Consider the following 11,762-nt stretch of genomic DNA (forward strand, 5'->3'; position numbering starts at 1 on the left):
GTTTCCGCTGCACGTAATGCAACTAGTTTGCAAAACAAGCAAAGAGGACATGAACTAAAGGAGCAATCTGCGACACACAGAACATCGTCCTCATGTTGGCAGTGTCATAGTTTTTTTTTTTTCACAGTTTGAAGAAGTAATTCTACATATCGCATCAATTTTACCCAGTAAATATCTGATGTATTCATTTAATTATAGCAGTTGGTGAGTATTTAATGTACACTTAAGGAACTGGCTAACAAATTGGGTTCTGAACAGAAAACGTTGGGTTTGATGAAAAACTATTAACACCGCCATTAGTGAGCCGAGTAGAATCTAATTAGCTCGGACTCCATCATAATACGCTCTTAAAAGTTCATTAATGTTGTAAATTGATTTGTGAACCACTCTGAGACTAAAAACACACCCTAGACCTTCAGTAGTTTATCCAAACTTCTTTTTGTCTGGTTTCGTGAATAACTTTGGCTCACTTCCTCCTCTCAGCATTACAACATGGTGATGGCAGCCGCGGCCGCCGCCTCAGCCTCAGACGACCACGAGCTGCTCCTCAACCGCTTCCTGCCCTACAGCACCTCCTCCTCCTCACAGCTGTTCCTCGACCAATCGGGAGCCTCCTCGGCCGCGTCGCTGAGTGCGCCCACCAACGGGGCGAGCAACTCGGGCAGCAGCAGCAGCCTGGTGTCGTCCAGCAGCCTCCGCGACACTCACTCCACGCACTCGTCTTCGCACTCCTCGCACTCCTCGCACACGCACCCCGGGGTGGTGGCCAGCCGGAGCAGCGCTGAAGCGGCGGTGGCGGCTATTTACGGCGGGATACCCGACGTTATATCGTTGGACTGACTGGAGAAGGGTCAAGACTACCCTTTGGGTCCAGCTGAGATCCAGTGACAAACCTTTTTTTTAGACTGCAGGGTAAAGTTTTGATCCAGAAAATAGACCGCACCCCTCCCAAGTCATCAAACGGTGGATTGTGGAGTCTCAAGAAGAGCACTAATATGATGAGTGGGTTCTGACCTGAGAACAGTAAAGCGTCATCACTCAGAGGGGTCAGTTGTGGACATTCCGTTTGTATACTGACTTCAGATCAGGCACCTGTCCCGCATGTGAACCCACGTTAACTGGTACCAACCCGGCACAAACAGCAAAAACACAAAAGGAGGAAGGCTCTTTTTTCTTTTCTTTTTTTACTACAGCGAGGAGTGGCACCGTGTACAGAGAACAAAATATATTTTCCTCTTTTACTTTTGTATGTTGAATCGGGACATTTTCAGTCTAGTGAGCTGCTGCGATCGCTGTTTTTAAGTGGAGGACTGAGGTTGTTTTGGTTGTTTTCTTTCTCTCTCTCACAAAAGCTTGTACATACGCCGGTTCTTCTCTTTTATTCTGCTTACATGTGGTTTTATTTGCATTTCTATAATATATACTTCAATTCTCTTTCTCTTTTTCTCACTTGCTCGAGTTCATTTTTAAATTCATGGTGTATTATTTCTCTGTCCAAGAACACTGAATTTACATTTCATGTACTAATTTTATTATGCTTTTAAGTTATGTATATTTAAACAGTTACATATATATATATATATATATATATATATATATATATATATATATATATATATGCATTCCCTTTCACCTTCAGGTTAATGCTGTGCGGAGTGTGTAGGTGGAAATTAGCCATTTCTGGTTTTTAATTTTCACTCGATTTCCAACTCCTCACAAAGACTCTGCCAGCATACAGCATTAAGAAATAGAGACTTTTAGACTATTTATACCTGTCAATGTAGAGTTCTGAGCTGGAAGAGTTTAGTATTGTTTCCTTTTCTTTCTATTTGTTTTTGCACAATGCCAAAAATAAGATACGGTACCTATGAAAATTCTTACAGTAATCAGAGTGCAGTTGAGTGTGTGTGTGTGTGTGTGTGTGTGTGTGTGTGTGTGTGTGTGTGTGTGTGTGTGTGTGTGTGTGTGTGTGTGTGTGTGTGTGTGTGTGTGTGTGTGTGTGTGTGTGTGTGTGTGTGTGTGTGTGTGTGTGTGTGTGTGTGTGCCACAGTGTTTCCAGCCCGCGGGGTCCACTTCTTCCATTTCAGCTGGTCGTTCTTCAGAAAACCTCAAATGTCGTTCGGTTCCATCGTCTTCTTGCTCGACGGAGGGGAAATCGCGACGACGGTCGAGCTGTTGTAGCAGCCTTTCGAAGAGACGGGCGTCCGTGGCGTGGGGACCGAGTTTTTAAACGAGTGCCTGTTTGTGCGCACGCTTCACGATCGTGTCTGGGAGAGTTGAATGTCTTAAAGGGTCGCCCAACGACCTCTGTCGAAGAAGACTTGGCGTAGATGTGATCTGGGGAGTCGTCTTTGGGGGAAACTGCTTGTGGAAAAGCATGCAAGGAGTGCCACGGGGAGGGAGACATCTCCGCATGCCAACTTGGACCGGGCACAAAGCCAGCTGGTTTAGGGATGCACGACCCGTCTGTGATCTTAAAAAAAAAAAAAAACGACGAGCTCGTCGGGGTGCGATGGGGAAGTGTCAAAGCGAGCCGGAGGACCTCCATTCTGAGGTTCGCTCACGAATGTATTGTAGAATTGTAAGAGTGCTTCAGTTTCAGTTATTAAATAGAGGTTGCAGAAGGTCACATTACCAGTGGCATACACTGGTACCCGCCCAGTAAGCCCAGTCCTCCTCCCGTCTGTGTGACCTTGAAACTTTCCTGTCTCTCCAGTTTCTTCTCGATTGTCCACTTCTGGACGTCTGAGGCAGGCAGCTCCCTTCAAAGCCTAATTATGAGATAATCACCTCTGACAGCATCACCTGACATCCTGTCCTGTCCTTCAGCTAACTGGGAGACTCACCCAGAGGGACCTCTCTCCTTCCCTCCCTCCATCCCTCTCTCCTTCCCTCCCTTCCTCCCTTCCTTCCTTGCTGTCTCTTGGCATCTTTTATTTCATTCCCTGTTCTCCTCCTGGGAACCGACCTCCGGCTCTCCCACTGAACCGGAACCAGTCTTGTGTATTTCCTGTTGTTCAGTATTTTATTTATTTTGTATTCTTATTTCTACATATTATATTTTGTACACATCGTTTTGATTTCCAAGGGTGAGCGTGTGAGTCACTGGCACTCGGAAGCTTTTTTTATTTTTTTTTTATATTTTATTGCTTTTTATTTAATATGTATTTTGTTATTTCTGTTTGTCAGCAGAGCAGGTTTTCTCAGAAAGGTACGGTTTAGTTATTCGTCGCGGAAAGGCTTCTGTGTATTCTCTCGGGAGCCGACAACGTATAATAAGGATAATAAGTGCACGGAGCGCATGTTTATTGTGCACGACTCGTGAGGGGTTTCATTATAAATTAACTCAAGATGTATTATGTTGCTCACCACGTCACTGCGAGTTCATGTGTAACGCTTAATGGATTATCAATGAATGATCACCTCAAAGACTTCACGCATGAATTAATATGACACCCAAATGATCTGGAATCCAGTTACATAGAAAAATAGCAGTATTGGTTATTATAGAAATATGAAGCTGCTTTTTTTTGTTTTGTTTTATCAAACTTTTTGTAAGTAATATTGTTGTCCCAGTCCAAAACAAACCCTGTGTTTTATTCCTCCTGTTACCGTTATGGGTTTAGAGAAATCTCCTCTTTATTACGCTAAAGAAGCCACTTAATAACCAATTTCATTAGCTGAAAATGCACTATAAAGTTTTTCTTTGCTCATCGAAGGTGTTTGAGTAAAAGTGGGATCCTTTTTTAGGGAGAGTGAGGTTACTGGATTCCAGCTGATTCAGGGCATATGAATTAATGTATGGAGTAACTTTGAGTTCATTAATATTCATTCAGCGTTAACTTGTCCCAGAATTCATGTGGATTCATGCATCAAATCAGTGTGTGTGCGTGTGTGCGTGTGTGTGTGTGTGTGTGTACCTTTTTTATTACGAAGACGTTGAGTATTGACAAGGTGGTCACAGCTAATGCCATTTAATTGATTTAAACTTTCCTCGCGCTTCTCGGTGCAGCTGATGACGCACGTGCAGCGAGACAGCGGACGGTGTTGATTGTGCGCGGCTCCACCACGCATGCGCAGTTGCTGGGTATCTGAGGGAGAAACTGTCATTATTGAGCTGGGGGAGTTGTGTTTTCTGCAGCTTATGTGTGAGGACACTGGGAATAAGGCCACTATTGTTATTATTAGTTACTCGTTAGAAGTGTTTTTCACACTCTCCAGAGGCGACCGGTGCCGAGCAGCTCAACTGTGTGGTTGCCATGACGTCTCGCCGTGAGATAAAAGGGAAAAAAGTTGACCGTGTGTATTTGGGGTCTGTACGGAAAGCCGAAGGTTCAGATCCAAACGTGGGTGTTTGATGTCCGTTTGTATGCTTTTTTTTTGGTGTCAATTCAGAGCGAGAGAATAAATTAATTTATATATTTTTTAGAAGATGACAGCTGTACTATTATAAAAATAAAAAAAGGGACTGTGGCCAATAAAGAGTCTTTACACAGCAGAAATGATCTCGAAGTCCGACTTAAGTCGACATCTGCACTCACTGCCTTAAAAACATGCACAGGTTCTGTGTCACGGCTCTAATCCGAGAAAAATCCTTTAAAAAAAGGCTTTTCGAGGAGGGCAAAGGAGAAGACGGTGTACAGTAGACCCTTGTCAGTTTGTACAAATATACCAAGTGAAAAAAAAACAAATATTTATTACCTGCATTGAAGAAATTGTTTACTTATTGAATGTTACCTGTTTATGTAGAAAAGTTTAGATGTAATAAAAATGCATTCTGTAAATTCTTTGTGTTCTCCCTTATTTTTCAACGATGGGATGTATCCATTTTCTGGAGGATTTCTTTAAACAGCCTGTCGCACTCACGAGTCGACACTGGGTGGCAGCAGAGAGACGTTTTCAGCAACACGTCCCCTCCGCAGCGATGGCACGAAACCAATTACGCACGCGTTGTCAACTCCAGCCGATGCCTCCCAGGCTCCGATAAATATGTGTAACTATTAATAAAGATGTTTAACTTTTGATTAAAAGTGATTGGGAAGCCTCGTGCTACGAGGAGACTGCGTTACGCACGAGACTGATGGACGTGTCAAACCTTTAATGTTCGCCAGGAGACAACTCAAACACGCCATTCCTGCCGCGCTATCGGAGTTGGGAACGGGGGTGTTGGATGACTGCGCGTCAGGAGAGATGGGGACATAATGGGAGAGGAGGGTGGGGGTCAGATATAGACGGAGGATGTGGGCTAATGTGTCACTCTCAGATCCAGGGCACACTTGTTTGATCCATCTTCAATACAGACTGCTGAGTGTGAGCTGCTGACAATATGGAGGAAAACGAGAGCGTGTGTTTGAACAGTTCACTAGTTGAGGTTGACTGCTTCAGCAACCTGGAGGACATCGACGTGTCGGCCGACGGGAGCCTGATTCTGAGGCTCCTCATCTGCCTCGTGTATTCTGTGGTGTGCGCGGCGGGTCTGATCGGCAACGTGCTGGTCCTCTTCTTCATCAGGGTCAAACCAGAGCGGAAGAAGTCCACGGTGAACTTCTTCGTGCTCAACTTGGCGGTGACGGACCTCCAGTTCGTGCTCACTCTGCCCTTCTGGGCCGTGGACACCGTGCTGGACTTCAGCTGGCCGTTTGGAGACGCCATGTGCAAAATCATCCTCTCGGTCACCGTGATGAACATGTACGCCAGCGTGTTTTTTCTCACCGCCATGAGCGTGACCCGCTACTGGTCGGTGGCCTCGGCGCTGAAGAACAGCACCGCGCGCAAGACCTGTTCCGCCAAATGGACCTGCGCAATCATTTGGACACTGGCGACTCTGGCGACTGCGCCGACGTCGATTTTCTCAACTCTCAGCAACGTAACCGGAGAAAAGCTCTGTTTGCTGAGGTTCCCCGGTGGGCAGTACTGGTTGGCAGTCTATCACATACAGAAGATACTCGTAGGTTTCGTTTTGCCCATGTCCATCGTGTCCATCAGCTACATCATGCTGCTGCGTTTCGTCAGCCATCGGAGTATGAAGACCAGCAACCCCAAACGGAGGTCCAAAGTTACAAGATCCATCACCATCGTCGTGTTGTCCTTCTTCCTGTGCTGGATGCCGAACCAGGCCATCACCTTGTGGAGTGTGCTGGTCAAACTGAACGTGGCGAACTGGGACAAAGCGTATTACGTCGTCCACACGTATGTGTTCCCTCTGACCGTCTGTCTGGCTCACACCAACAGCTGCCTGAACCCGGTTATCTACTGCCTCATGAGGAAGGAGTTCCGGGATAAACTGAGGAGTCTCATACACAGAGGGTGATGGTTCTGCTGGAGCTTTGTGAACGAGTTAACATATTGACTAACAGTAACTGAGATCAACTGTCAGAGAGCAACGAGAACCAGCAACGTTATGAATGATTACGACTATTTACTCCATTCTGCTTCTACAACAATGCAACTTTCATCCACGCTTCTTGTTTTTAAAGGCCTGCGTAATGTGGCTATTTGTTCTTATATATTTATATATAGCTGGTTTTGGGGCTTTACGCATACAAATGCACATGTTTCAGTATTACACGTGTATGTCCACTGTTGCATTACTTGTTAAATATCCACTACAAGTGGTGTGTCTAGTGAGTCAATAGTGCGTAATTGAAAATGATAATTAACAGCTTTATTTGTAGCTGAACAGGCACATTATCGCTTAACGTCTTAACGTCTTAATAATGTAACCAGTGCAGTAAAACCAAAGCGAAAGTGACTTAAACTTGCATTCTTTCTACTTACCAGCAGGGGGCGACCCCTCTGGTTGCAAAAAAGTAGTCCGATTGATCCTACTTCTCACTATTAACGTTGTAAATATGATTGTATGGACTCAATTGCTAGTTTCATGTCTTCTCCACTACAGTTTGAAGTTCATTTAGTAAATTAATGTCCCATTTAGAGTCAAATAGAAAGCAGGGTTTGCCTTAAGGCGTGGCTACCTTGTGATGGATCCTCTGATCTACCACAGCTTCACAGTCCAAATATGGTTATTGCCATTCACTGGTTGCAAAAAAAAGTAAGAAAGGCAAAGACAGATGGTCAAAAGGCTGAACTTGAGGCATCATAATCGCTGTCCACAAACTGTTGGGTAACTCCACCACAGTGAAGCCTCAAGTTTGGCATTTGGGGAATTGCCATCTTGGTTTTTGCAACCAGAAGTGAAACAAGAGGGTTGAGTACAAGAAATCTTTTAGGCAACCAAAAAAGTAACAATGTACTTGTTACCAGACGAAAACAAGGACGACTTTCAGACGGGACAACGAGTGAAAGCAACCTGTCAATCACAAGATGGCCCCTCCTTAAAGCCGGCCCTGCTTTATCATCTATTTTACTCTAAATGGCACCAACACCACGCTGTGTTGAACAACCCGAACAGCTGTCTACTGGGCCAAAGTCCTGTGTGTGTCCTGTGTCTGCTTTGTCTACGTCAGTTGTCTAATAAGGATGCAGGTGGGTTTGCATTGGAGTATCAGACACAGAGGAACACTGATCAGGTTAGTTACAGGTTATGTATTAAGTTATGAAACTACAACATGCCAAAATCAATGTAGTTTGGGAACAAATGAATGTCAAATAATGTGTAAAATATGATTGTTGTAAATGCACAAAAAAGAAACTATCCACAATGTGTGATAATAAAAAATTTACCCAAGTTAACTCACATTTTTAATTAGTTTTTCTCTATGATATTATCTGAGTGTGTTCACAAGTCAAATGAACAGGTGGAGACGATGTTATGAGTCTTAATAACAGTGAATGTTATGACAGAAAACAAAAGAAATGGATCCATATGCATATCTGAGGGTTTTGTCCATGAGTTGTTAGCTCGTGCAACAAAGAAACATTTACCCTCGTAACTTTTCAGGTGGTTTCTTTTAAAGTTGAGTATTAATATAGAAGTAAAATAATCTTTGCTATATGTGAAGATTCAGTCGAGTAATGTTCACCGGAGTCAAGCCCCCAGGAAGAGCAGATAACAAAGCAGAAATTAAAAAAATAATATGTATTTTCTTCATAAATGTTCCTTTCCTTGTTGTTACGTTTACTTAAATAAAAGTAAGTGAGTAAATGATCCACCTGAACACCGACAGCTGGACAGCGTATCTATCTTATGTCTCAGTCGGATGAACAAGCAGGAGAAGCACCAGAGGGATGTTGTGTATCTCTCAGAAGACTTATATTGACCAGAAGCTGCGTATATACTCTGGTACTTTAGTGTCACATGACTGCCTCTCTCGTCTGGCTCTTCAATCATGGTGCACTGTTGGTCTCGTAAAGGTGAGCGTCATGGCACTTAGTGGAAATGACGACGTTTTGAAAGAAAGCACCTATCAAATATATTCTCTCACGACAATAAAATTGCTCACAGTAAGAAACTAATTTCCATGGATGTAAAACTATCCCTCTAATTTACCCCAATCATTCCCACCAGTTATGGACACATAGAGAGAATTGCTCTTGCTCGGCACAGTGTGAGTGCTTTTTGCCATTTTTGCTCCTCCCATTGAATTCGCCGCTTGTTATTGCTGCAATAAACATGGACTAGGAGGAAAAAACTCAAAAAGGAACGTGACCAAAGAAAAAGGCAACCAGCAGCCTGTACTCATCCCAGCAGAGTTCAAATACATTTAAAATCCTTTATGAATGTTTCATTTTTGGGATAGGAATGCACTGCTATTTTAAGTGCTATTAGCTAATTGGCAGATCATTAACAACAATTTCAAAGACGTTGAAATCCATTATTTATATTGAAGAACGATCTAAAAATAGTGCACGACAGATATTAGTCATGTCTTTAATATTCTACATGAATAGAACGTTTTTCAGCAAAAGGTACAAAACGCTCTGCAGAAAAATGTCAATATTAATGCGTCTATCTGTGAGCAGCATCTTGTATCTGGTCAAGATGGAGCTACTTTATATACAGTTTTCTAGTCGGGTTGTGGAATTAATGGTATTATTAGGAATATTGTTAAATCTTCAGATTGTAATTACATATTTGGTAATTGTACCTCTCTGGGCCTCCATACCCTTATTTTAATTAAAACAATGTACAAATCCCTCTTGATCACTCATTCGGCTGTTTTCCCATTTCACTAACTGTTTCTATTATATTATGCCAGAACAATATTTAGTAGGAGTTTTATGTCCTAAAAGTTGTAAAATGCACTAATAATCCAGAGTTATTTTTCTTATTTATCTTAGGCAAGGTTAAAGGAAACGCTAGTGTTTCTCTTTTAATCTCTTTTTGATAGAATTTTACTGACTTAGATTCTTTAAAACTAATCACAAACAAACCAAGGTTTAAAAGTCAAAGTCAGCTTTATTTGTCATTTCTTCGATGTGCAAACATACAAAGATCTGAAATTGTGTTTCTCCCCTTGTCCAACATAAAGTGATAAAAGTGATAATAATAATAATAATAATGATAATAAAGTGCAAAACAGATAACAACAAAGAACATGTAGACAACATATAAGTTAAGATACACTTATTTTACTATATTAGTTTATGTTTATGTTTATTCTTATCACTTTTATTGTTACTTATTTATTTACTTGATGTAAACTTATATGATGTTTTTTTGCTCAATACATCTCTATGAATCTAAGTGTTTGCTAATATTGTTCTGTTTCTTTCCAATTTGTGCAATGCAAAAATCACCAAGCCCCTCATATAGGGGGATACTGACACATTATGACACATTATGGTTAAACTGTGTAACATATTAAAATAATCATGATTGCACACACACATATATATATATATATATATATATATATATATATATATATAAAACAAACAAAAAAAAAATATATATATATATATATATATTTCTTTTTTAAATATATATATATACTATTTTTTTTTTTAAGCCAAAAACTGCTGTATTTGTATGTATTGAACACCATAAGTAATATACAAGTGAAATATATGGTTTGGTACATGAGAAAATTCAAATGGCACAAATGCCAAAATGAGCCCAAATGCCCATTTTGGAGACCTGGCCTGAACTCTCTGTACTAAACCCTCTCTAAGTTTGTTCACTTTATCAAAGTCAAACTTTGCAGAGACACTGTTCACATATTGTGTTATGATCTGGATGAGGTTTAGACCTTTCAGCTGCATCATTCCAAAGACATAATCATCCTGAAAGTGCTTTTCTTTCGTAGACAAAACTGAATTTTTGCTGTGTTTAATCATTATCTACTCTTAACCAGTAACATATATACTAATATTTACACTTCTGAACGAAGGCTCACATTGGTTGCCTTTTTTATAACACCAACATTATTGAAATAGCCCTTGTGGTTGCAGAGATGCACCCTTTTTAGTTTGGGTATGTTATTTTGAGCGGAGGCCTACAAAATACGTTGTTTTTTAAAATGAAACACTTCTGCAGTGTTTTTTTTTAGGAGCAAAATGAGAGCAAGTCATTCATTAAAGGGTCATGGGTTTCTCATAAACTTTATTGGACAGTTCCTAAATAGTTTAGAGATTTTTTTCTGCCTCCCTTGAGTCCTTTTGACATTGTATAATGATTCTTCGCCTTTTCTCACAAAGTCCTTTATCATTAATCTCTACAGGATAATTTAATAAAGTGTAGTATTTTAACTTGACTTTCCCCAGAAACAGATATACATTATTTGAACTGTTGAAAAGATGTTTATTGGTCCCAGACGGGGACTTAATAATGACACTGTAGTCCGTATTAACTGCTATAGGGACTCAGAGGGTTTTATCTTGCACAAATACAACAACAGTTCATCGCATGAGATTGAACATATATCTCCGAGCTTCATTCTGACTACACATCTTGGTATTCCCACTTGCCTTTGCTTAATTTGTCATACAATGGCAACACGTGAAAAAAGTGACAAATATATCCGTGCGTGGATCTTAAATTGGATTGAATATTGCAGAGACTTACAAACGTGAGTTTAAGACTACATATGGTGTCTACTTAAATTATTTGAGCCATTTGATGGTCTATCAGTGCAATTAAAAATACAACACAGAAGTATGTCATATCCAATTCACACAATGAGAAAACTCTCAAAGTTCAAAGTTCATGAGAAAAAAGCTTTGCCAAAAAAAAACAACCACGTTCACAGGCCAGAAAAGGCTGAGAAACACTGGTGTGGTGGGTCCACAAAAATGTCATCTTTATTTAATTCTGTTTCTCAACTACCTAGCTAAGTTTTCTCAGGCTAAAAGGGGATTGTGGAAACATTTGGAAATAATATCTGACACTCACTCAATTTCATATTAAAAAAAAACAAAAGTACAAAGGCTCACACTATTAAAAATAGAAATAATATGCAATAAACAGAGATAATACTCAAACAAGTTGTGCGTTAAAGTACCATGTATAGAGATGTTAAGACATCTCTATAGATGTTAAGACATCTCTATACACCGCCTGGCACGCTGCAGCCAAGGACTCCTCGGCCTTTTTTATTTACTTCTAACAGAATATTTTCACACTGTCATATTAGTACTTTTACTGGAAGGATCGGTGCTCCATTAATGAAAATACAATTGATTCAATTGAAATAAAATAAAAATAACAATAAAATAAAAATAAAAATGTTTAAAATTGGGGATAAAATACGTTTTCTTTGTATGTTTGGGTGTAAATACCACCAACTAAGTTCTGTGAAGTCTTTGGTCTGATATTTAGTTGTTTTTTTTCCGAGTTCCAGCAGGAGCCCCCTGAACGCACC

General features: G+C 40.6%; 2 protein-coding genes across 3 annotated transcripts in view; both read left to right on the forward strand.

The window, feature by feature from the left end:
- LOC117728631 (E3 SUMO-protein ligase PIAS1-like) overlaps positions 1-1,603 on the forward strand; it is a 37,167-nt gene extending 35,564 nt beyond the window's left edge. The window contains exon 13 of one of the 2 annotated variants that reach the window (XM_034529385.1): positions 484-1,603. In XM_034529385.1, coding sequence (XP_034385276.1) covers positions 484-840 — 357 coding nt within the window. In that variant the 3' untranslated portion in view covers positions 841-1,603. The remainder of the gene's footprint in view (positions 1-483) is intronic. The other variant, XM_034529386.1, reaches the window with a different exon arrangement.
- A 3,723-nt stretch (positions 1,604-5,326) lies between these two features.
- On the forward strand, positions 5,327-6,310 carry LOC117725167 (relaxin-3 receptor 1-like). Its single transcript, XM_034525181.1, has one exon. The coding sequence runs from the start codon at positions 5,327-5,329 to the stop codon at positions 6,308-6,310; it is 984 nt and encodes a 327-aa protein (XP_034381072.1).
- The last annotated feature ends 5,452 nt before the right edge of the window (positions 6,311-11,762 follow it).

This window comes from Cyclopterus lumpus, chromosome 3 (genome assembly GCF_009769545.1).
Source record: "Cyclopterus lumpus isolate fCycLum1 chromosome 3, fCycLum1.pri, whole genome shotgun sequence".
NCBI lineage: Eukaryota > Metazoa > Chordata > Actinopteri > Perciformes > Cyclopteridae > Cyclopterus > Cyclopterus lumpus.

Excerpts from the sequence above, each read along its gene's own strand:
- LOC117725167 (XM_034525181.1), top strand. The coding sequence starts at position 5,327 with ATGGAGGAAAACGAGAGCGTGTGTTTGAACAGTTCACTAGTTGAGGTT.